This window comes from Mobula hypostoma, chromosome 23 (genome assembly GCF_963921235.1).
Source record: "Mobula hypostoma chromosome 23, sMobHyp1.1, whole genome shotgun sequence".
Classification (NCBI taxonomy): Eukaryota; Metazoa; Chordata; class Chondrichthyes; order Myliobatiformes; family Myliobatidae; genus Mobula; species Mobula hypostoma.
The window spans coordinates 45,797,552-45,823,313 of record NC_086119.1 but is presented as its reverse complement, the minus strand read 5'-3'; the positions used below and the strand labels follow the sequence as shown (position 1 = coordinate 45,823,313).

At 38.5% G+C, this 25,762-nt stretch overlaps 1 protein-coding gene across 4 annotated transcripts in view; it reads right to left on the bottom strand.

The window, feature by feature from the left end:
* lrwd1 (leucine-rich repeats and WD repeat domain containing 1) overlaps positions 1-25,762 on the bottom strand; it is a 78,222-nt gene that overhangs the window by 40,684 nt on the left and 11,776 nt on the right. For 3 of the 4 annotated variants that reach the window (XM_063031380.1, XM_063031381.1, XM_063031382.1), the window contains 8 exons: positions 25,586-25,688; positions 23,900-24,134; positions 16,601-16,720; positions 15,383-15,535; positions 15,047-15,154; positions 14,066-14,404; positions 8,879-9,005; positions 3,693-3,802 (listed from right to left, as the gene is read on the bottom strand). In XM_063031380.1, coding sequence (XP_062887450.1) covers positions 3,693-3,802; positions 8,879-9,005; positions 14,066-14,404; positions 15,047-15,154; positions 15,383-15,535; positions 16,601-16,720; positions 23,900-24,134; positions 25,586-25,665 — 1,272 coding nt within the window. In that variant the 5' untranslated portion in view covers positions 25,666-25,688. The remainder of the gene's footprint in view (positions 1-3,692; positions 3,803-8,878; positions 9,006-14,065; positions 14,405-15,046; positions 15,155-15,382; positions 15,536-16,600; positions 16,721-23,899; positions 24,135-25,585; positions 25,689-25,762) is intronic. The other variant, XM_063031383.1, reaches the window with a different exon arrangement.

Below are 25,762 nucleotides of genomic sequence, written 5' to 3'. Positions count from 1 at the left end.
GCAGAAGACTGTGTTTAGAGTGAACACTATTTAAATAACACCAGTTTTGTGTTCAAAAAAGTGATTTTTGGCACAGACAATTGGCAAGAAATTAGCAGCAAGATAATTCAGAACTGTTTTGCTCACTGTGGTTTCAAGTGTTCAGACTTGGAGCTGCCAGAAACGACTGGCAGTGAAAATGAAATGATCTCATTACTTCAACAAGTTAGAAACTATGAAGAATTTGAAGGTATTGCGAATCATCTTTATTGTTACAATTAAAATGAAGATTTGGAGGATGCAATCATTGATAACTTGGTATGAAGGCAGTTTATTATCTGAACTAGTTGAGTTTGTTCATTGTGTACACAGGATGAATTCCTCCATCGATAACTATTAGGTACTAATACACAGTTTTGTGGTATGTTGTACTATTGGTAGTGTTCCAATTTATTCTGTATTTCATGCAAATACATATTTTGTTATTCAATTTGTCTTTTTAAAATCTTTTTTAACTATTTCCATGAAACTTTGGCTAATTGTGGCAGCTGCTTAATTGGGCCAAAATGTACTGGTCCCAATATGTCCCAAGTCACTGGAATCTATTGAATATTAATCTTTGACTAGACTTAACTGAGTAGTGTTGGGTTGTTGATATTTAAAGATGTACTGAAGCTACTGGGCTATTTGAGGATGCATTTATTCTAATCCACTTAGACCAGACTGGATTTATTCAACAAAGACAAACACAGGACAATATAAGGAGAACTCTGCACATATTAGAACAGGTTAATAAGAACGAGACAGAGACAATGGTAGTAGGATTGGACACTGAGAAAGCTTTTGATTCGGTTAGTTGGGCATTCCTATACAGAGTGTTAGGAAGATTCAGCTTTCAAGAAAAGTTTATTAAAGTAATTCAGACTCTATATGACAGCCCTACAGCCCGAATTAAGATAAATGGGGACCTCTCTGACTCCTTCATCTTAGAGAGAGGCACTAGACGGGGATGCCCAATTTCTCCTCTCTTTTTTGAGCTATATATTGAACCGCTTGCCCAACTATTAAGACAGAGCGAAATCGTAAAAGGTATCAAGGTGGCAGGGATTGAACAGAAAGTGGCGTTATTTGCAGATGATGTTTTGGTCTATCTGAGTGAACCAGAAAAATCATTTATAGGATTGTTTACACTGTTGGATGACTTTGGGAAAATATCAGGTTATAAAATAAATGTAAAGAAAATGCAGGTTATGTCCCTAAATTATACACCATCCAAAAAATTGCAGGATACATACGATCTTAAGTGGGAAGCTAAATCATTAAAATATTTAGAAATAACCCGGCCGAAGGATCTTTCAACACTGTCACAGGTAAATCATGGGCCATTAATCTCAGAGATAAAAGCAGATATGCATAGATGGAATCTTATCCCCTTTTTAAGTTTAAATTCAAGGATAAATACTATAAAAATGAATATTCTTCCTCGGTTATTGTATCTTTTCCGTACTTTGCCGGTGGAGGTGGATGATAATCAATTCAGGGAATGGGACAAGTGGATTTCCCGCTTCATTTGGCAAGGAAAGAAACCTAGAATTCGATATAACACCTTACAGTTAGGGAAGGGAGGAGGAGGTATGGTTCTTCCTTGCCTGAGAAATTATTTTTATGCCTCACAGATAACCCCTCTGTTATATTGGTGTAATAGGGAATATAAGGCTAGATGGAAGGAAATAGAATTTGGATTAGTTGACAGTTTTCCTCTACAGGCCTCAACAGCTGGCAAAGGATTGATGGCCCAGTTGGAAAAATTTAAAAACAGTTGGATAAATCTTACATTAAAAGTATGGCAGAAGGTGGTTAATTCATGTGGAATTAATAACATGTTAAAACTCTTTAGATGGTGAGCATATGATACCGAATTCCTTCCCAACAGAGGAGATAAAAGATTTGAGCTATGGATAAAGAAAGGTCTTACAACCTACCTCTCATTTATAGATAAAAAGGTATTACAAAGTTTCCAAATCCTGCAGGACAAACATGGCCTAGAACATAATGACTTTTTTAGGTACCTTCAAGTACGAAACTATGTTAACCAGAGTTGTAGATATACAGACCTATCAACAGTAGAATTAGAATTTTTCAAGATTCTGAATTCGGCTTGCAGTTCAATACCTAGTAAATCAGTTTCTCGCCTATATAATGCACTCTCCCATGCTAAAAATGTAAATACACTGTATATTAAAGAGAAGTGGGAGAAAGAAGCGGGGTTGGTACTTTCAGAGAAGGCTTGGGGGAAAATCTGCAGCTTTCAATGGTCCTCGACTAATTCTTTGACTTGGAGAGAACATTGTTGGAAAAACATTATAAGATACTTCAAGACCCCATATCAGGAAAAATATAAAGATACAAATGTGATGTGTTGGAGAAGGTGCGGCTCCAAGGAGGCAAATCATTTTCATATTTTCTGGGATTGCCCTAAATTAAGTCTATATTGGGAAAGTATTCATAGAACATTAGTTAAGGTACTTAGGTCCCAGATACCTCTGAACTTTGAGACGCTCTATTTGGGGCATGTATTGTTTCCTGAACAGAAGGAAGATTGCTGCAGGCCTGAAGGAAGTTGCTGCAGGCCTGAAGGAAGTTGCTGCAGGCCCTCTTAGCGGCAAGTAAGAAATCAATCACCAGAAAATGGCTAAATCCAATACCACCTACATTAGAAGATTGGTACGAAATTATCTTGGAAATATTTAAAATGGAAAAGTTGACCTACTCCCTGAGAATTCAAAAAGAAAAATTTTATCAAATCTGAAATAAATGGATTGAATATATAACCCCAATGCGAGCAGACTTTAGATGACTCTCCTAATGATTTATACTGCTCTTCTCATCAACACAGTAATATTGCTAACGTAAGCACCCCTAGTCTAAATGTTTTTTTTTTGTTTTCTTTTGGAAAATAGAGAATTAACACAAGTAAAGGGAAAGATTTGGGAAAGGGATAAAAAAAAATGAAAAAATTAAGTAAATAAGTACATAGGGATCAGATAATTATGTCTGCGGGCAGGAGCAAGCATGAACAAATTAGGATATAAACACCTACAATGGTTGTTACATAGGTTTATATACAACATTTTGGACCAGTGGAAATGGTCCAGAAGGGTTATATGAAAACTATTATTACCATTTTTCTTAACAACTAATACCATTACTTAGCCTAATAGGTTAGATTTACCACAGTACATAATTATCTATTTAAGTGTTTATTTTCCTTTTATATCATCTCAATGTGTACTTAAGAATGTATAAATAATTGTAGTTTTATACATATAAGAAAATGGAAAAGGTTATATGTGTGAAAAAAGTACATGATATTTGTGAATTCCTTATCCAAATAAAAATAAAATTTAAAAAAAAAGAAAGGTTAAAAAAAAAGAGGATGCATTTATTCGTACGACATCATTCAGTTTTTAGTGACCCTCCATTAAGATCATTGGAATTTGACTCTTGGTAAAATAAGAGATCTTCTAGGCCTTTGCAGCCTGTCAATGACATGTCAAATTAGTTAGAATGATGAGAAAGCATGAAGCAGGCTTGTTGCATGCATTGTAATCAAGGACACAACATATTCATGCAGCACACTCCATGCATCTTTTTTGGGGGTGGGGGAGGGTGCTATCCAAGTTAAGTTTAAATCCCTACGTAATTCTACTTACCTCCCCAAGTGATTTGTACTTGTGAAGAACAATCCCAGTTTCACAGTCAATGACACAAACTGAATCTCCTCCACATACAGCGACATTTCGAGATGATTGCATCTGAGCACCTAATTTAAACATTAATTAAATGTTATGCAGTTATTTACATCCTCCACCAAAAATGTCTGATTAACTGAAAATTATCTAGAAAGACAGAAGACACATTAATATTCCGATAATTAGCATTTCAAAAGGCAAAAGGATAACATATGAGATCCTGCAATTTCTCTTCTAACCATTTCAAAGACCAGGTAAAAATAGACCACCCATAGGACAAGGTTTAATTTTCACACTGCCACAATGGTCTAGAGAATCAGGTGAACATTCACAAGCATTTGAATGAGATGTCTCTGCCCAAAAAGTCAGCAACAATTCCAATTTGTTTTGTTAATAGTACTTTTTTTTAAAAAATGAAGGATTACAAAATGTCAGTTTTCCACCAACAATAGGATTATACTTTTCAGTCCGGAAATGCCACGGCTACAATAATGATACAATACTTCCCATTGGGAACATGGATTTATATTTTTATGCATCGAGCCTCTACACGACAGCTTCTCTTCATCAGTCACAAGGAGAACAGCTACTGATGACACTCATTTTCTTTTATAGGAAAATGAACTCAGCCAGTCCTGTCATTACAGAGATACATTATAATTGTTGTCAAAATGAATATCAGTTCACTTTTCAGAGGAAATCAGTATTAAAAATAACTCAAAATCTCAAAAAGCAACTTAAATTGTAAACCTCGAGAATTCTCAAAAAAGAATCACTACCAGAATGCAACTACTGAAAGATCCCAAGGTAATCAAATAGTGAAAAATAATAAATTGCATCAATGATTTGCTTTCTGAAAATATCATTCTGCCTGTCTAGAATTGTTTAGAGGGTTCCCACAAGATTCTTTGAGGTCTGCTCTGCCTGAAAAACTAACTCAAATGACAGTGATAGAAACTTGGCAGAGTGTTAGGAACTATTGATTCATTTGAGTATTTAACAGGCTTCAACACAATGGTACCTCACTAACTGCTCAGATACGTTTCCGAAACAAAATGCCTACTCAATAAATTCTGAAAGCGGTAATGCAGAGTGCACCCCCATTGACTGGGCAACAAAAGACACGAATAAGAAAACTACTCACCAAGTTGCTAAACTAGCAAGTTCTCAAGATTTTATTTTTTTGCCTTTTAATAATGTTTTTCGGTAAAAATATTTAATGCCAAGGGTGCTTCAATGGATCAGGTGCTGTGCATTGCAGCACTAAGCACAATATCAATGTACAATACTGTGTAAAAGTCTCAGGCAGTGGTAAAAAAAATTCTGTAAAGTGAAGATGCTTTCAAAAACAATCAAATGAAAAGTTTCCAAATATCAAAAAAATTACTATAAAGAGCAGTAAACAGTAAAAAACTAAATCAAATCAATATTTGGTATGACCAACCTTTGCCTTTAAAAATATATCAATTCTTAGATACACAGTTGTTCAGTTTTATAAGAAAAACAGTTGGTAGATTATTCTAAGCACCTTGGTGAACTTGCCACAGTTCTGTTGTAGAACTCCTTGCTCTTTTCACTGAAGATAGTTCTTTATGATCTCGGCCATGTGTCTAGGGTCATTGCCCTGCTGCAGAATGAAGTTGGGACCAATCAGACACCTGCCTTGATGGGGTTGCCTGATCGATGATAATCTGCTTGTACTTCTCAGCATTGAGAATTCCATTAATTCTGACCAGATCACCAACTCCATTTGCAGAAATGCAGCCCCAAACCTGCAGGGAACCTCCACTGTGCTTTACTATTAGCTGCAGGCACTCAACCATGTAGTGCTCTCCAGCTCCTCTATGGACAAACAGCCTCCTGTTTGAGCCAAAAATTTCATACTTCGATTCATCAGTCCAGAGCACTTTCTGCTATTGTTCAGCACCCCAGTGCTTGTGTTTTTGTGTGTAGGTGAGTCTCTTGGCTTTGTTTCCACTTCAGAGGAATGGCTTTTGGGCAGCAACACTTCCATGAAGATCACTTCTTTCAGGACTTCTTCAGACTGTACAGGGGTGCAGTTGGGTTTCAGTGGTTTCTGTGAGTTCAGAGCTGATAGCAATGCTGGATTTCTTCTGTCTTGTTGCTATGCTCACTCTTGCCATGGTGTAAGAATTGATGATTTGAAGGTTAAACTGTCACATCTGCCACACCCTCTCCTTTTAGTTTGGTTGCCCTTCCCCCAGTTTGATTCTTTCTATACCCGCTTCTGTTTCAATTAATCTGTTTAGTTCATTCAACTCATTATGTCATTGATCATTAGCACCTGTTTGTTATCGTTGTTTAATCATGCACTGGGTAATCAAGTTTTTATTTGAAAAGTGGTTATTACTTAATATGTTACTTCCTTTAATGAAATATAGATATTGCTCTCTTACATTTAATTTTATGGAAAATGAATGTTTTGGACATCTAAAATTTGCTCTTTTTTACTGACACACAAATGCAGAAGACAAAAAATAAACACATAAAACATCATTAATGTAACTAATCTAGGGTCCCTAGGACTTTTGCACAGTACAGTATAGCTTTTAGAGGAAAGGTCTTCAACTTGAAACTTTAACTCTGCTTCTCTCTCCACAGATGCTGAGTACTTGCAGCATTTTTGTTTGTTTTTTTTATTTCAGATGTCCAACACCTGCAACTTCCTGCCTCAGATTATTTGAATAACAATAGTATGTTACAGAGAAAGTGTAAAATAGGCTTCTGCCCCTTTTCCTGTTTGAACAGCTGCTGCATGAAGACAAAAAAGGCATTCAAGAATTAGAATTAGAGGTTTGATAAGAGCCTGAAGGGCATTTTTTTTCCAGACAAAAGGGGTGGTAGAACTATGGAACTAGCTTCTACAGGAAGTAGTTGAGGCAGATACATTAGATACATTTAAGAAGTATGTTTACTGGTATGTGAATAACAAGAGCAGGGGTTCATAACTTTTTACTATGTCATGGACCAATACCATTAAGCAAGGGGTACATGGACCCTTGGTTTAGAGCAGTGGTCCCCAACAACCGGGCCGCAAAGTATGTGCTACCGGGTCACGAGGAAACAATATGATTTGGCAATATGAATCAGCTGCACCTTTCCTCATTCCCTGTCACACTCACTGTTGAGCTTGAACGCACATGAGGTCATTACGCATGCGTCATCCATGTCAGCGCAGAAACTCCTCGAGCTTGCAAATGACGGCAGGCTGAAAAGTATGTTTGACATAACATCTCTGCCAGCATTCTGGATCAAAGTCAAGGCTAAATATCCTGAGGTAGCCACGAAAGCACTGAAAACATTGCTTCCATTTCCAACATATCTCTGCAATGAATGCAACGAAAACTAAACTGCAGAATAGACTGGACATAAGGAACCCCCTTCGAGTATCACTGTCTCCCATCACCCTTTGATGGGACCGTCTTGTTGCAGGAAAACAAGCCCAGGGCACCCACTGATTCACAGATATTGGTGTGTTGCAATGATTTTATATGTTCATACGGGGAAAATATATGCTGTGCGTTTAATATCCAAACGTTACTTAAAATGTTGTGATGCTATTGACTTATAAGTGACTTATATAACCATATAACAATTACAGCACGGAAACAGGCCATCTCTGCCCTTCTAGTCCGTGCTGAATGCTTACTCTCACACAGTCCCACCGACCAGCACTCAGCCCATTACCCTCCATTCCTTTCCTGTCCATATAGCTGTCCAATTTTTCATTAAATGATAATATTGAACCTGTCTCTACCACTTCTACTGGAAGTTCGTTCAACACTTACTTCAAGCTCCCGTCCTCCCCTGATAATTGACTTATCACTATATTCATGCGAGGAAAATATTCGCTGTGTGTTTAATATTAAATTCATTTGATAAACCCTTTTAGAAACGAAATTGAGCGTATTAACCACTTATCACCTACATTCCGGTCGTGATTAACACCCTCCTCCCGCCCCCGAACAGAATTGCCAAAAATGATTTGTGGAAAAAAAATCGGCACATACATGCATATGCACACAGGTGCCCGCGCAAGGCTTCACGGTAATTTTCTCAGGGTAAACTCAGCGTATTTGACTGCTCCCCTTGTCCGTTGGCAACCTTATACCCCCCCACCGCCCTGGTCGGCCAGACCGCAAGAATATTGTCAATAATAAACCGGTCCGCAGTGCAAAAAAGGTTGGGGACCCCTGGTTTAGAGGGATATGTGCTCAATGCTAGGGAATGGGATTAAGTTAAGTATACATCTTGGTTTGATGGACAACTATGGACCAAAATGCTTTTTTCCATGCTGTACAGTTCTGTGACTTTATAATTATTTTGGAGAACAAATTCCTTTGAATGTAGCTGAATGAATAAAGTACAATCCATCTCTCAATTGTCAATATCTCCGTATCAGTTCTCACCAAACCCTGATCCATCACTCACACAAATGCCATCTTCTAATTCAAAAGATTCAGAATACGACATGGAACGTAATTAAACCTCTGCCATCGTTATGTCTTCACTTTTCTGAGAACCCGAGAACATTGACTCTATTACAAAAGGTATTGGTACATTTTTGTCACAAGTACCAAGATAGTGAAAAGCATGTCTTGTATTCAGTTCATACACAATGCATTGAGGTAGAAAAGGGTAAAACGGTAAAAATGCATAATAAAGTAACAATTATAAAGAAGGCTGATGGGGGCATGCCAAATTATTTTGGCTGCATAGGTTCCACAGTACAGATTGTGGGGAAACCTTAAAGTAATTATGAACAGTTCCTATTGAGTCTGAAATTCAAACATTCATACATGCAAGTATGGAAAAAGGAATCCCAAGTTTGTCTTCAAAATGTGCTTCAATGTCAGAAATGGCTAAGAGGATTTTAGTATTAACCCATTTAGATTAAATATTTAAGTGCTTTTGATCTGTTTCAAGTTTCTGAATTTCTTTTGCTTTGAGTTGTTTTAATAATCTTTGAACATTTGAGTTTCTGAACACATTCGGGTCTCACATGATCCCCATCATGGCAGAGCATGCACTTGCCATGATCAAACCAGCCGCCTCTCCGCTACAAGTTGCATCTGTCTAATCAACTCTTGAGCAAATTGCTTAATTTTTCAATGATATTATTTCACCTGGAATCTGGGAGCTTTCAATGTCCGGTTCAAAAGCACAGCTCCAGAGTTGAGTGCTGAAATCGCCAGGGTTGTTATTCTTGCTGTGGCACTGAAGATAATGCAGAGGCTCAAGGACAACAGAATTCTGGTTAAAAAAAAACACATTTTATACTAAGAGTTGATGGGACATAGAATCATGGATATTTTGCAACACAAAATTGATGTCATTGTATTTGTTCTTTTTTTTTTGCTATATGGGTGATCAATGCCACAACCATCCCTTGTGAAACCACTGTTTGCAAAACCGTTTCTCCAAATCACTTTCCACACACCTGAGGCATAACTGCACAGTAACTTAATCAGCAGAAGTAATCATTTTTCATTCAAACTTAATTTTTTAAACCTACATTCTTGGACTCCTTTATTAAAAATTGTACCTCAAATTTCTCCACACAACTATAGTTGCATGTCCCTTGCATCATTCTCATGATATTCCAATTCTGCCATGGAAATCAAATTTGGCAATAATTCTAAACTGTGACTTAACTTGTGTTTCAGGTCCATGATTAACCCTTTTACTCTTATATACAAAGGGCCATTTAAAACATAAATCTATTGGCCTTTTTCTTCTCACAGGAGTAGCAAATTAGCATGCCATTCCACCTGCAGACAAAGATGGGACTGTACTCACATTCTTTCAGACAATGTTCTGTCAAGGGCATCTGGCTATAACAGGAATGAACTGCTTGATGCCCTTGCACAAGAAAATGTCTCCGACAGATAATATTCTTCATTAACACCTCTACCATTCTCTGACCTAATGTGAGTATTCTTTCAGCCCTCCACCCTTTACTCTACCATCTATTCAAAGAGTAACAGCATTCCTCTGAAGCTGGGACAATGATGACTGTATTGTATTATTGTATTATGCAAAGATCATCTCTGGTATGATAAATGCTGACAGCTGAGAACTTGAACTACAACATCAAGCCGTGCTAAATCATTTTTAGCATGAGATCACATAGGGAAACCTAGCCATAGTCTTCTATGCAAACAACTGAAGTTCTCACTCTTATGCAACTTTCACAAACAGCATTAGGTGACCTAGGTGCTGCATTATCTCAGTATGGCGAAGGAAGCCACTCAGCCATGGCCCTATCAGAGCATTCACATCAGTTCCATTTTTCCAATGTAATCTATGGTGTCTTCAAAACTCATCAACATAATTCTCCACCCCCACCTACACTTGGGGTAATTTATAGTAGCCAAATCTTTGATTTGGGCAGAAAATCAGAGCACCCAGTGCAATCCACACTGTCACAAGCAGAATGTACAAATGCCACACAAATAGAAACCCCAGTCAGGTTCTCAGCAATGGTGTTGGGGCTCTGCAATGACTGTAAGGTAGCAATGCAACATACGTAGCATGACAACCTTTAGCCAAACTTGTCCGTAACAGAGAGTTGGGCGATGCTGTTCCACCTGCTGAGTTTCTCCAGCAGTGTTTGCTCACCTTTAACAAATATATGATGGTTAACACTTTGTATCCATACTTATTCAAATAGTCATTTTAATGTTGAATTACATATTCTAAGTTTCCTATAACTACAGACCTTTAGCTACCTAATTTATCCATGAGTTACAGCCACTAATTTCTTGAACCAGGGAAAAATAATGCAGTTAATGACATGTTCTTCTTCAAGAGTTCTTCAATCAGCTGAAGTCCTTCCAGGCAGGCCCAGGACTTTTGTACTATTAATTCAAAAGTCGTTTCACAATTCTAGTATTTAAACACTCACAATTCCACCATCATTTGTAAAAGTTGATACAAAATTGCTATTACCTCCACTATAAACTTAATCTTCATCAGTTATATTTCCTCTTCCTTCTATAATCCTTCTTATTCTCCCTGAGCACAATTTGTTAAATTGATAATTCTAACCTTTTAAAAGAGCCAACATATTATAACATATAATATCTTGTCACCAAACAAGAAAGAGTCCACCCCAACAAATTTTAAACCATAGTCGGGGATTTCAATCAGGCTTGTTTGAAGAAATCCCTGCCTAATTACTATCAGCAAATAACCTGTAGCACTAGATGACCCAACACACTAGACCACTGCTATTCTAAGATAAGGAATGCTTACCATTGGAAATCTGATAACTTGGCTGTACTTCTCCTTCTTGCATACAGGCAGAGGCTAAAGAGCAAAGCTGCAGAGATTAAGACAACAAAGAGATGGGCGTGGGAGGCAGGACGATTGCTTCAACTCAGTGGACTGGGCTATGTTCAAGTACTCACCTATGGTTCTGAAATAATACACCATGGTTGTCATGGACTTTATAAAAACTGCCTTTCCCAATCAGAAGCCCAGAATGAACTATGAGATCTGCTCAGAGCCAGATCAGAGGCATTCAAGTCCGGTGACCAAGAAAGTTACAAGAGATCCAGATATGATCTTCGGAAAGTCAACTCATGGGTGAAGTAGCATTTCTGGACTAAACTTGAATCAATGAAGGATGCATGACAGCTGTGACAGGGCTTCAATGCCATCATCTCTTACAAAGTGAAATCAAGTGACATAAGTGGCAACAGGGCTTCACTTCCAGATAGGCTCAATGTCTTCTACGCTCACTTTGACTGTCAAAATACGGAGGAACCATCACGAACTTCCACAGCCTCCAATGACACTGTGATTTCAGTCCATAAGGCTGTGTGCTTAACTGCATCCCCTCCCCCCTGCACGACTCGCATTACACTATGACTGTGTGGCTAAGCGTAGCTCCAGTGCCATATTTGAGTTTGCTGATGACACTACTGTCGTAGGTTGCATCAAAGATTGTAATGAATCAGCATATAGGTAGGACATTGAAACTCTGGTTGATTGGTGTCACAACAACAACCTCTTACTCAATGTCAGCAAGATCAAGGAGCTGATCATGGACTTCAGGAGGAGGAAACAGAGGTCCATGAGCCAGTTCCCTTATGGGAAATCAAAGGTAGAGAGGGTCAGCAACTTTAAATTCCTCAGCAGACCTGTCCTGGGCCCAGCACACGTCCACTTACGATTAAAGCTTGGAAGCGCCTCTACTTCCTTGGAAATCTGCAAGGATTCAACATGACATCTAAAACTCTGACAAACTTCTGTAGATGTGTGGTGGTGAGTACACTGACTCACTGCATCACAGACTGGTATAGAAATACTAATACGTTGAATGGAAATTCCGACAAAGAGTACTGGATAAGGCTCAGTCCATCACAGGTAGAGCTCTCCCTGGCATTGAGCACATCTATAAAGTGTTGTTGCAGGAAAGCAACATCCATCATCAGGGACCCCCACTACCTAGGTCTTGCTCTCTTCTTGCTGCTGCTGCCATACAAGAGCCTCAGAACTCTCACCACCAGGTTCAGGAACAGTTATTATCCCTCAACCATCAGGCTCTTGAACCAGAGGGGATAACTTCACTTGCCCCATCGCTGAACCGTTCATACAACATATAGATTCCCTTTCAATTACTCTTCATTTCATGTTCTCGATGTTTATTGCTTATTTATTCTTTATTATTATTACTTTTGTTTTAAATTGGCATAGTTCCTTGACTTTTGCACACTGGTTGTCCACCCTTTTGAAGCTGTTTGTCATTGATTCCATTATGGTTATTGTATTTATTGAGCAAATATACAAGAAAATAATATCAGGGTTGTATATAAGAACATACATGTATCTTGATAATAAATTTACTTTGAAATATTGCATCTTTTTTGTCTACTTTGGCATTGGTCTTTATGACCACATTTTTCACCTTTTAAGACAAATTTCAAAAATTGAACTATTTCATTTTTATTTTCTATTTCTTAACTTTATTATTTCAAAGATTCCCCGTAAGCATTCAGTTAATAAGAGGTCAAGCAATACATACAATTCGCACATGGTGGTTCATCAGACTAGAGTTCTTAGCTACTGGTGTCAAATATACAAAGGACAATGCTAATGTATGTGACAGAGATGTCTGCCAGTGACCCCTACTGCTGGACCCACTATTTAATCCATGATTAGAAAATGGCAGCTTAATTTAATGGCTACATTTGGTGTCAACAGTTCAGATTATGGAAATTTGCCTTTAGAAAAATTATTAAATCACTACTCCAAAGTTTGAGATACATAATGAAATTATTTCTCACAGAACTTATTTGGAGTAAAGGTAAATAAGTTCACACAACTTTATTTTCGAACTTGCATTTCTTGAAGCATGCAGTGGGAATGGGGGAGAATGTCACCTACATTTCAAAATAAGTATGAAAGTCATGGGATTTGAAAGCTTCATGTAGAAATATAAATATCAACAGGTTTAAAAATAGCATAGAGAGGCTGAAAATAAAGCTTTGGTTTTATTCCATGCAAAAACAACCCAATTACATTTCACAATCATGCCAAAATTGAGGATGCAGTAACTGAAAGTTCAGACAGGGTTAAAAACTACAGGAGACAGCTTTTAAAATCTTTCAAAACTCAACCTCTACTTAAGCCTTGGTTTCAGTATAAAAATGTTTTACTGTATAGGTATTTAATGCAGAGGATTACAAATTACAGAAATTATTACTTCTCCAATTATTTTAATGGGATGATGGTGTCACTGGCAAGGCTAGCATTTGCTGCCTTCCTTAATTCTCCTGAGAAAGGTGGCATTGGTTGGTAGATTTTGTTGGAGGGTCTTTGCTTAATTTCTAGTGTGCATTTTATAGGTAGCATGATGCAATAGAAACAGAGGGACTTCTTGTTTTGGGCAGGGATTTTGTTTCCGTAATAAGTGAGGTGTAAAAGCAAGATTGTCTTCTCCCTTTTAGGTGGACATAAAGATCCCTATGATACCATTTTGAACAGCAAGAATATTGAAAATTCTGTCCTCACCAAGACTATTCAATCAACAACATTACTGAACAAAATATATTTATTCATTATCGTGTTCCTGCTGTGGAAGCTTTCTTTGAACCAAATGACTGCAAATCTCCTACATTACAATTGTGACTGCTCATTAAAAGTACTTCATTAGTACTTTCAAAAATACTCTGTAAAGCATTTTGCAACATTCTGAAAGGGACAAGTCCTATAAAATACAACTATATATTTTACATATACAATGCAATGCATCAACTCAAAACAATAAGCAGAAGTAGAAGCAGCTGCTATTCAAATCCACTTACCCCATGCTTTGATTTCTTCTTTGGAATACTTTCTTTACTGGCTGCAACTGGAGACACTGAACACTCTCTCTTAGAAGGCTTTGCCTTATTGTTCACTGTACTTCTATTGTCCTTCTTGGTTGATTTTGTCAGTTTAGCTTGCCTTTCTTTCCCAAACTGAGATTTATTCTTAGAAACCTTTTCATTACCATTCTGTGGAACCTTAGGTGGAACCTTAGATCTGTCATTTTTTGCACTTCTTGCATTATTCTCTGCAGTCTGAAGGCAGGTGTTTTGATCTGAAAATAATTCAGTGGAGGACCTAGATATCACATTACTTCTACCAGATATCTTAAGGACCTGCATACAAACAGAAGCGTGTCAGAAAAAAAACTCTACATTTTTACGATGTATAAAGAAGATACAATACTTTGGCAACAAATATTCAAGACCAATTCAGTAACATTGAGTTAGAACTTGTTATCGATTACAAAGTGCCTGTACTCATTAATGAACAATAAAGTTAAGTTTGGTATTACCTTTGCCAGCCAGTGCAGCATGGAACAAAGAACACAATTTAACAAAATGCTCGCGGAATAGGCACTTCTGGCCCTGTGAGCCACAACCGCCCAGCAACCCCAACAAGACCTCAGCTTAGTCACGAGACAATTTACACTGACCAATTAACCTACATGGCAAGTCTTTGGATTGTGGGAAGAACTGGAACACCTGGGGAAAACCTATCCGATCCACGGGGAGGACGAACAGAGACTCCTTACAAGAGGATGCTGGGAATGAACTCTGAACTCCAGTGCCCCCATATGTAATAGCATTGCGCCAACCGCTACGCTACAACGGAATCTGCATACCATGATACACTGGTACATCCCCTGACACCATATTATCTAGATGACTCTCTCCGGTTTTAGAATTCTCTTGAGGTACCTGGAGAATGAGGAATACTTCTCAAAAATGATATATAACACCACCTTAACTTCTTACATCATTATGATTTATGTCATTTTCATTGTCTTCTTCATTTTCTGAGTCAGAGGATCCCTCCTTATGTTGTAGCAGAGAGGTCAGAAGTTCTGAAGCTATCATTTCCACCTAGTAAGCACATCACAGAAATATAACCAGTTAAGAGGATCTACATACTCTCCACACAAATGTCATCCTGGGCCGTTAAAAATACAGGGTTTTTACAGATGTTTAATATTTGCAATAATGGCTCCTGTGGGGAACTCTGGTTTTAACATTTTGGTAATCAACTTACCACAAAAACAATGCCCAGAATCAGAAACAACAGGCATGGAAGTACTGAAAAAATCTACTTACCCTCCATTTTGTAAATTCACTCAGAGAATTTGGTCCATATTTAACATTAGCAACTGCAGATTTCACAAAATTATTTCCAACTGTCCGTATCTCATCGGCAGTTGATGATTCCGAGAGCTGAGATTTGTACTTTTTATCCCAATAAGCATTTACCTTTAAAAAATCAGGGAAAAAAGTTAAACTATGCAAAGCAGATAATTTTCTTCAAAGACCTTTACCTTTTTATTCGGCATCAGAAGTGACTGCTTCATTACTGATATTTAAGGAAATGTGAAATATGGGTTTTTGGGAAGCCAGTGGTATTACCTTAGCCAGAGGTATTAGATTTAAAAGCAAGTATACAAAAAAAAGAGAGGCACTGATGCCACATAATTACTATCCATCAAGTCACTTTTCTAATATATATACAACTGCATTACACTGAAGTAGGAAGACAGGGAACAGTGAAGGATGATCTTTTGCTAAACTCCTATATCTATCAGCAGATGAGACCTTAAACAAGCTATTCCCAGAACAGGGTGTAACATAGCCTACTGCTCAACAAAGTGTTGGCCATGGGATAGCTGTAACATGCTAATGAATGCAACACAAAATCCAATTAAAATGGTGTGAACTTCTGCAGCTTTCCCAGATTAGGCCTGGAAACTTGCCCACTGAATCCTTGTCATATTTACAGTGCAAAGCTTCAATTTAATAAATGGTAGAAACTGGCAGTTATGAGAAAGGATGTGAATTTGATTTAATTTAATTAGCCTCAAAATATATTTTTAGTTTTATTTTGATTTTTAAATCATTTTAATTTTCTTAACATTTTTAGTTTTACAGGTGCCAAATGATTATGAGACTTGCAAATGTCAAAACATCCTCGAGCGGTTAAGGTTTTGACATACGGCAAGCCTGGGGGATGTTCTTCAATGACCATCAGCCCCATTCTGTCTGTCCAGCCACTTGCTGGCAGAAGGCTGACTCTGCCCTTGGCCATGCTGATGGAAGTCAGCTACCCATGCAAAGACAGAAGTTAAAAGCATAGTTCAGGGTACAAGTTACCGGCAATCCCAGAGCAGTAGAAAATCTGCTCCATTCTGTGTACGTACTTGTTGAGGACCATTATTTTAAGTTAGCTTACAAAATCAGGGGAATCAACCCCTTAAAACGAACTTTAAATTAATTCCAAACTGTGTTAACCAATATTTTTCTACTCTATTTCTCTGGACTCACTTGACACTTTAGCTGCCGGCTATTGATAAACCTCAGTTGATATCCATTGGATGTTATATCACTGTCATTGAGTTGCCGCAGGTTAGGCAATAAATATATCAGCTTGTATGTATCACAGATCTGGAAAAAGATTAATAAAGGTTAGAGCCTGATAGTAATCAAAAATATTGACACAATATGTTAAAAGAAATTAACTACCATTATATTGATTCCTTTTTTTGCTGAACTATTTTTGGGATTCCCTATTACCAAGATTACAATGTTACAATGGAAAAATGGATAAAACATTGATCAGAAGGTCTCAAAAAAAACGACCTGTAAATTCTGCCAGATGTTATATAATAGAAAATAGAAAGCAATTAAATCTAATTAATAACTAGCTAAGGAAACTGGAATTTGGAACACCGTATCTTTTCTTGTGTCATGGATCCTGAGTTTGTCAGAATTTTGACTGCAAGTCAAACAGATTTGATCAATTAATTTCAGGTACAGTTTCAAGTAGTCTACATGTAGGCAGGGCAGGCAGCTGGTGACATCAGTCTTAATGCAGTGCCTACACCACCAAACTGAAACACAAGAATGCTTCCAACTCCTTTCACCACTTTTAAGACTTGTTCTTTCTGTCCCCTCACCCTAATCCTACACTTTAAAAAAATACTGTGAATAAAATCTATTAGCTTCTAAAAGGAAATACAAGTATAAAGATGCAGTCCAACACTTCTAAGCTCCATTCAAGTCAAAAGCTCAAAAGTTCAAAGTAAATTTATTATCAAAGTACATAACATCACCGTATATAATGCAGAGATTCATTTTTTGTGGGCATACTTAATAAATCCATAATATAATAATAACCATAATAGAATAAATGAAATACTGCACCAACTTGGCTATTCAACCAGGGTGCAAAGGTCAACAAACTATTCAAATACGAAGAAAAATAATAATAAATAAATAAGCAATAAATATCAAGAACATGAGATGACGAGTCTTTGAAAGTGAGCCCATAGGTTGTGGAAACATTTCAATTGTGAAGCTCTCCCATTTGCTTCAAAAGCTTGATGGTCGAGGAGTAACAACTGCTCCTGAACCTGGAGATGTGAACCCTGAGGCTGCTATATCTCCTTCCTGATGGCAGCAGCGAGAAGCGAGCATGTCCTGGGTGGTGGTGGTGGTGGGGGGGGGGGTGGGAGAAGGGGGGGTTCCAGATGACAAGGTGGCATCTATGTTCTTCCATAATCCTTGCTGTTACTTGAAGGCCGTCAGACAAGACCTGACAAACCCTCTACAGCAGAACACCCATCCAGTGAGTTTCAACCCCCAATCATTTCCCGAGTTACTGATGTCATGCTAAGCGACTTATTATGTCAATTCTCACTCTAAGTTATCTTCTGCAACTGCTGGCTGCAAATCTCAGATTGGGATTCTTCTTGCTTACAAACAGTGTACTGGGCATGTATCTGAGTATTTGAATGGCACCAACATGCAGACACTAGAGGTTACGTACAATGTGCATCTTTAAACCACCAGTATATTACAAGCAACTAGAAAATATAAAGACGAAAGGCAACTGAGATCAGAGAGGGTGTAACCCGTCATCATCAGCAATCTTGCCCATGCTACTGGACATGGGTCTCTTGGTAGCTAAGAGGTAGGCCAGTAGGACAATGTGTATGTATATATATATTTAAAATAAGCAGATACTGAAAATGTGAAATAAAAACACAAAATAACGGAAACATTCATTAGGTTACCAATCATCTGTAGAAAGAGAAACAGAATTAATTTAGTGCAAAGATCCTTTCTCACAACTGAGAGGAGAAAGGAGAAAGCAAGGTAGTTCTAAATTGCAGGGATGTTTCAGTTTCAGTGAAGGTGGGAATGGGTTAGACAAGATAAAATGAATTCTCCTTCTTCTGGTATTATTTAATGGCAGAAGGCAAGGTGCATTACTGCCACCTACTGAGCTGGAGTGTGCAACAGTCTGGAAGTACATCCACTTTAATTTGCCTCCACCCCCCCAACAAAAAGTCTGCTTTCTAGAAAGTCAAATATGCACTTATATACATTACAATGGCAGTGATATCCTAACACAGTGGTCCCCAGTCACCGGGCTGCGAGGAAACAATATGATTTGGCAATATGAAACAATACGAGCCAGCTGCACCTTTCCTCATTCCCTGTCATGCACTGTTGAACTTGAACAAATAACCTACCAAATCATACCAAATAACACACAAATCCTAAAATAACACTATCATATAGTAAAAGCAGGAATGATATGATAAATACACAACCTATATAAAGTAGAAATAATGTATGTACAGTGTAGTTTCACTTAACAGAATTGAGAAGATTAAGCCAAAACTGACTTGTAGAGAACAAAAAAAATCGGCACATACACGCATGCACACATGGTCACGGTAGTCTTTCTCGGAGTGAGCACAAGTGTCCCGTATTTGGCTGCTACTTTTGTCCCTTATTTGGGAGTGAGAAAGTTGGCAACCCTACTTGAACATTCCCCCACCCCCCCAGTCGGCCGGTCTGCAAGAATACCATCAATATTAAACCAGTCTGTGGTGCAAAGAAGGTTGGGGACAACTGTCCTAACAAACTTTCCATGTTGAACTGTCTGTTCTAAAGATGTCTATTTAGCAATTAGACATTTCCCTTGCACTTCATAGGAACTGTATTCAAACAATGTATGTTGCACCATTTCTTAACAAGTGTACTCCTTACAAACTTCCATATAATGCATATTAGTTCTGAACAAAGAACTATTCAACCTAGTATGTCCAATATATAAAAGTGTACGTATAACTTCTTTCCTCCTGTTATACCCACGTCCCAATTGAGCTCCCACCATCCTCTGACTTTTATAAAAATGGTGTCCTTTCTTTTCCTTATCCCAACTTCGTTGTGGCAGTAATAAAACAGACTTTTTAAATTATGGCTTTCACCCCCTCCTCCTTTATGCAAAGGGACCACTATATATATACATCATTAATTTTTAGTGATTGTTTGACCAGAAGATCTGCTACCTCATTTCTTTCAACGTGGGCAGAGACTGAGAAGAAATGGATACATAAGCCTACACTTTGTAGCCTCAACAGATGTTGTTCAATATAGTAGAGCTACTAGGACTTGATGTTTCAATCCCTATGGTAAGTTGGCACTCTCGATGTTGGCAGTGGGCTTGGAGAAGTGACAAGGAGGGAAGGTAGGTACGTCATTGGGGTCATCAGGTGGGCACCCTCCTTCTCTGACATTCTGTTGATAAGCCCACGACGTCTCCAGAGGGCTCAACGGTGCTACCTGGCGTCCCAGATACACCCCCCTCAGTTCCATACCCTCCTGTCTTCATCTTGCAGCCCAGTTGTTGTCTTTCCTTTTAATCCAAATCTAATTGCTGCTTTCTTCTGCTGCATTTGACAAGGACTTGATTGCTTGTTGGAGGGAGTGACCCCTCACCCCCATCTTCTTCAATAGACTGGTCGGAGATGTCGCAACGAATCCTCTACATCCCACTTCTACAGGGAAAATTTTGGTCTTTCAGCCATTCTGGGAGGCTTCAGTTGCCAGTTCAGAGTTGGTCTTTTTCCTCCCATAAGCTTCTTCGACACCATCTTCCCATGGTACTGTCAATTCCACAACATATGCCAGCTTGGCTGTTGCGGACCACAGGACCGTGTCTGGCCGGAGTGTTGTAGCCGCAACGTCTGGGGGAAACACAAGCTTTTTTTCCCCAAGTCCATGTCCATTTTCCAATCCCGAGCAACCTGCAGAATGCTTACATCTTTTGATGTTATATGGTGCACTGGAGGTTGGCCTGCTGGTACAAATTGTGTGATATGGATATTTCCTGCCAATGTTTGTGGGAGAGCATTTGTGGTGATTCGCCTCTGTTCCAAGATTGATGCCAGCTGTCTGAGAACTTCATTATAGAAGAAGGTTTGGCCTACAATTTGAAGTATCTGGTTTAATAGATGTCAAAACCAAGAACAAATCGGAGCACAGAAGTACATAACCAGAGCATACTTCTTCAATCCATTCCTAGGCTAAAATGATTACACCACCTCAGACGTGAATAGTGATACTTTGTCTGACATTGCTTTTGCAATAGTCACCTGAAACTTGGCACATAGACAGAAACACCTGAATGACCTGTCACTGGGTTTTTTGAACCAACTGTATAGATATGTAAATAACCATAATATCTGCCTTGCATATATTGCTGAACTACCTGTACCACTGACATGCAATCAATCTTCATCTTGATCGGTTTTTTTTTTGAAGGCCTAAATCAACCACAGGTCAAGGGAAAACCAACGGAGGAATGGCAGAAAGGGGTACAATGGGACTGTAATCCACATTAAACAACCCAAGATTTTTGTGTTCATTCATATCCCCTCCATGCAAAACTGAAGACCTTACGAATGAAGTGCTCCGAACACTACTAATGTTGTCAACACTGGCTGACCAACTTTACGGTCCACTTATGTTAACCTAATAAAACCACTGCTGACTGTAACCTATGTAGATGTGAAAAGTACTTCACCCATTTCTACCATTAATGGCAAATCTGGGAATTATTTAATAGAACCACAGAATAATCTTAATGCTCGAGCTTGAACTTTATCTAAGACTGCTGCTGAGACTGACCCATAAGTAACACATCCATAATCAAAGACAGATCTGAGTTAAACAAATGTGTACGGCTTTAATGACCTCTTACTTTCATCCCAATCACAGCCAACTGAGTGCATTGAGGACATTTTTACACTTCTCTGGAATTCTATTCACATGCACTTTCCATGTTAGCCTTGTATCCATCCACATACCAAGAAACTTTACCACTGAATCCTGTTTAAGAGATTTACTGAGGTCAATTGTGGGTGTAATGCTCCTTTTAAAAAAACAAATAGCTTGAGCCTCTGCAGCAGAAAACGTAAAGTTCCATCAACATCCCCAATCCTCTATTTCATTAACAACTGCCTGCAACTTCCCAACTATATAACTTGTACCCTTCCCTCTCTTCCACACTACACTGTCATTAACATATAACAATTTAGAAATGTGACACGAATTTAAGAGAATAACATTAATCATAGTATTAAAAAGGAGTCGGCTACATATAGTCCTGTGAAGTATCATTCCTTAAAATGCTCCCACCCTAACTTGTATCTTCCTGTTACATAAAAAAAAAACTTGAATCCAGTTGAACATTCTATCAACCACCTGGTCCCATCTTTTCAAGTTTAAGCAATAAGCCTTGTGTCCATAACATACCATAAGCTTTTTCTACATAAAATAAAACTTCTGCCACTGATTCTTTATTAACCGGGGCTTTACAAATTTCAGATTCAAAACTTAACACTGAGTCTCTGGTCATTCCCCCTTTACAAAATCCAGATTGGGAAACATCTAATTTTCCATGACCCTCCACAAAATGAGAAAGCCTCGCTGTAACCATTTGTTCCATTGTCAATGTATGTTCCTAAAAAGGCAAGGCTGAGATTGCTGAGGGGATACCCTACAGAGGTCATATGGCAGTAATGAGAAAGAAAAAATTGAATAAGGCCATGAGATAATGGCAATTAGAGAGCGACAAATTTGATAAGGAAAGGACAGTAACATGCCCAGCAGGTCAGTTTGTGTTAATGGAGAGGAAAACACTGTTGCACTCTCATAGATGGTAAACCTTATAAAAGAAATGGCCATAAAAGTTGCTTGAATTTCCAGCATCTGCAGAATTCCTGTTGTTTGCGAAAAGAAATGGCCACTTATACTAGAAAAAGCAAGTTACCTGAAGATATAGAATTCAGTATTGAGTCCAGAAGTTGTAAAATACCCTGAAGTGCTATTCTTCAATCTGACATTGGGCATTAATAGTGGAAGTGGGATGGAGAATTAAAGTGGCAAGCAGCAAGAGGTTCTGAGCCACCCCTGCACACTGCAGATGTTAAAGAGCCATAGGAAACAGTGGCTCCTGGGTTTAGAACAGCACAGGCCGGAGAATGACAAAGGGAATGATCCCTTTGAATTGCTGAGAGGAGATGGGTGTGTTTGGCTTACAACCTTGTTCAAGCTGGCAGAAATTGCAAAGGATGGTCCACTGAACAAAAAAGTTGATGGTTTGGGGTTAAGGACCCAGAGGAGTTTTATCCTAGCTTTGCTCTGGAGGAGACAGAACAAGAACAGAGATACAGAAAATAGATTAAATGCAGTGAAGAGCTGTGCAGGAGAAGCTACAGTTGTACACAGGCCTTTCAATATTCAGCACATTTCAATGTGATTCCCCCGTCCTCATCCTTCCCAATGCCAGTGAGTATAAATTGGGAGTTGTTTCATCTTTGAGATCATTTCTCTCAACCGCCTCTAGACCCTTCTAACTCCAACATATCCTTCCTTAGATAAGGGGTACAAAAATTATCACAAATATTGCCTTACCAATGCCTTATAAATCCTCAGCATTACTTCCTTTTATATTCTAGTCCTTTCGAAAGGTTTATTGCTAACCTATTACTCAAGATGGAGTTGGAGAGATCCAAGAAAGGAAGGACAGAGTCAGACCCAGACCACGTAAAAGTAAATCAGGCAGCAGCAAAAGTCACTTAATATCCAAGCTTCAAGTGCAAAAGTAAGTACGAGAGCATTATCACTGCAGTCATGACCTAATGCAAGGTACATCTGAGAAAAAATTTTTTTGTCTAATCCAGGCTATGCCTTCAGACATTAACTCTAGTCAATTAAACTAAACTATTTTCTTCCACTTACAAACAAAATCAGGCTCCAGTGACAATGACATCCTAATATTTGCTGACTCTTGATTCATTTGGCAGAGTACACCACATCTGCACAGTGGCTAGCGCGATGCTATTATGCTCGTAGCTTTCTGGAGCTCAGAGTTCAATTCCGGTGCCATTCTGTGAGCAGTCTTTGTACGTCCTCCTCATGGACTGCGTGGTTTTTGTCCAGGTCTTCTGGTTTCCTCCCACAGTCCAAAGACGTACAAATAGGTTAACTGGCCATTGTGAACTGCCCCATAATTAGGATAGGGTTAATCAGGTTTGTTGGGGCGGCATTGCTAGAAGGGCAGAAGGGCCTACTGCACACTGTATCGCTAAATAAATAAATAACCACGGAATGGAAGTGGGCTTGAAAGGCTAGTAAATTGGTAATAAGCAAAACCATACACTGTTTCCAGAGGGTCAAAAAGAAAATGTTTCATTAAATAAACCTAAACAAGGTTAATCATGCCTGCTTTGATGACATCAGTTTTACTCCTACTCAGTCACTTACCGTCAAATGCAAGTTATCATCACAATTGAGATCTTCAAGATTCACAAACTGTCCAAGTGACGTAATCTGCTCCAAATCATTATTGGCACAGTTTAGACATTTCAGGTTGGCAAGTCCCAAATTGTTTGGAATTTCTGTTAGCATATTTCCAGACACGTCCAGTTCTTCCAACTCCAGTAACTGGGAAAATAATACTGGATCCAAATCGCTTGTTTTCAAACTTAAGTTAGAAAGACTGAATAAAAAAGGGAAAATTAAGTAAGATTAAATTTCAAAAGAAATGTACAAATTGCAGTATTAATATTACAATTTTCCCGAGTGATGGACAAGCAGTTGCTAATTTGAATATTGCTTTGCATTAGTCCGGTACACCATTTTTGTAATTTTACCATTCACCAAGAATCAAATAGTAATCTATTCCTTTCAAAATACTTCATTACACATCCAGCAAAAAAAGGGGGAGAGAGAGAGAGGGAGGGAGGGAGGGGGGGAGAGAGAGGGAGGGGGGAGGGGGAGGGGGAGAGACCCACTATAGAATTGGTGTTCTATCCACACACTAAGCAAGTACTGAGTGATAAAACACATCCCAACATATCAAACAGGCTCATCATGCTAAGCTGCAAGTGATGAAATTCCTGGCAGAACAACCAACAACTTCAGGAAGTACAGGCCTTTGGTCCAAGCTCCTGCAGAGTAGTGTTATCATTCATGATTCTCTACACTTAAGAGGTTACAATGATCACCATTAGTTTAGCAGTTAGGGGCAGCACTGCAGCATAACACTACTACAGTGCCAGTGACCAGGGTTCGATTCCCACCTCTGTGCGTAAGGAGGTTGTATGTTCTCCCTGTGACGAGGACCAGGGTTTCACCCAGGTGATCCAATTTCCTCCCATTTCCGAAAACACACAGGTTAAGGGTGGTAAGTTGTTGACATGGTATGCTAGTGCTGGAAGCATGGAGACACTCGCAGGCTGTCTCCAGCACATATTCGGACTGTGTTGGTCGTTAACACAAATGACACATTTCACTGTATGCTTTGATGTACATGTGACAAATAAAGCTAATCTTTCCTTGATTCTATTTGCATTTCCTGGGAACACATCCCAAGCTACCATTGCCAAAATTTTCTGAGGATATTCTATATTCAAAGCAGGAAAATCCAAATGAGCCAAATACCATACTGTTTAGAATCACCAGAAAAATAGCTGAAGATGTTTTGTACAGTAATATATATGGCTGATTTATTTTCCCTCATTCAGCCCCATTTCCCTGCCTTCTCTCTGTAACCCTTGACACCCTTACTAATCAAAAATCCATCAACTCCCACTTAAACATACTAAATGACTTGACCTCCACAGTGGTTTATAGCAATGAATTTCATAGATTCACCAGCCTCTGGATAAAGAAATTCCTCCTTATCTCTGTTCTAAAGGGACGTCCATCTTTTGTTCCTAGAATCTCCCACTATTGAAAACATCCTCTCCACGTCCATTCTATCAAGGCCTTTCAATTTTCTCAACATCTGCAATTCTGAACAAATAAAACATATATCCAGAAGTATCTCTGAGGTTATGTTCAAATAATTTTTAACTATAGTTCAATAAAAATTTACTTCCAAAATCTTGTGAAGCCCACACTCTGGGGGTTTAATGAGAATAGTAATAATAGATTAATTCTTCTTACTCGATTTTCTTGACATGTTCCAATTTCGAGTCCTTTGGGACTCCTTTTTCAAGTAATACTTCTTTTGTGATCTTTGTCATATTTGGAGCTGCTGTTCCTCACTCTGTGTGAAAATCAACAAAGGCACAATTCACATTCTGTTCCTTCATTCACTGAATCCTATGTAACAAAATTCAA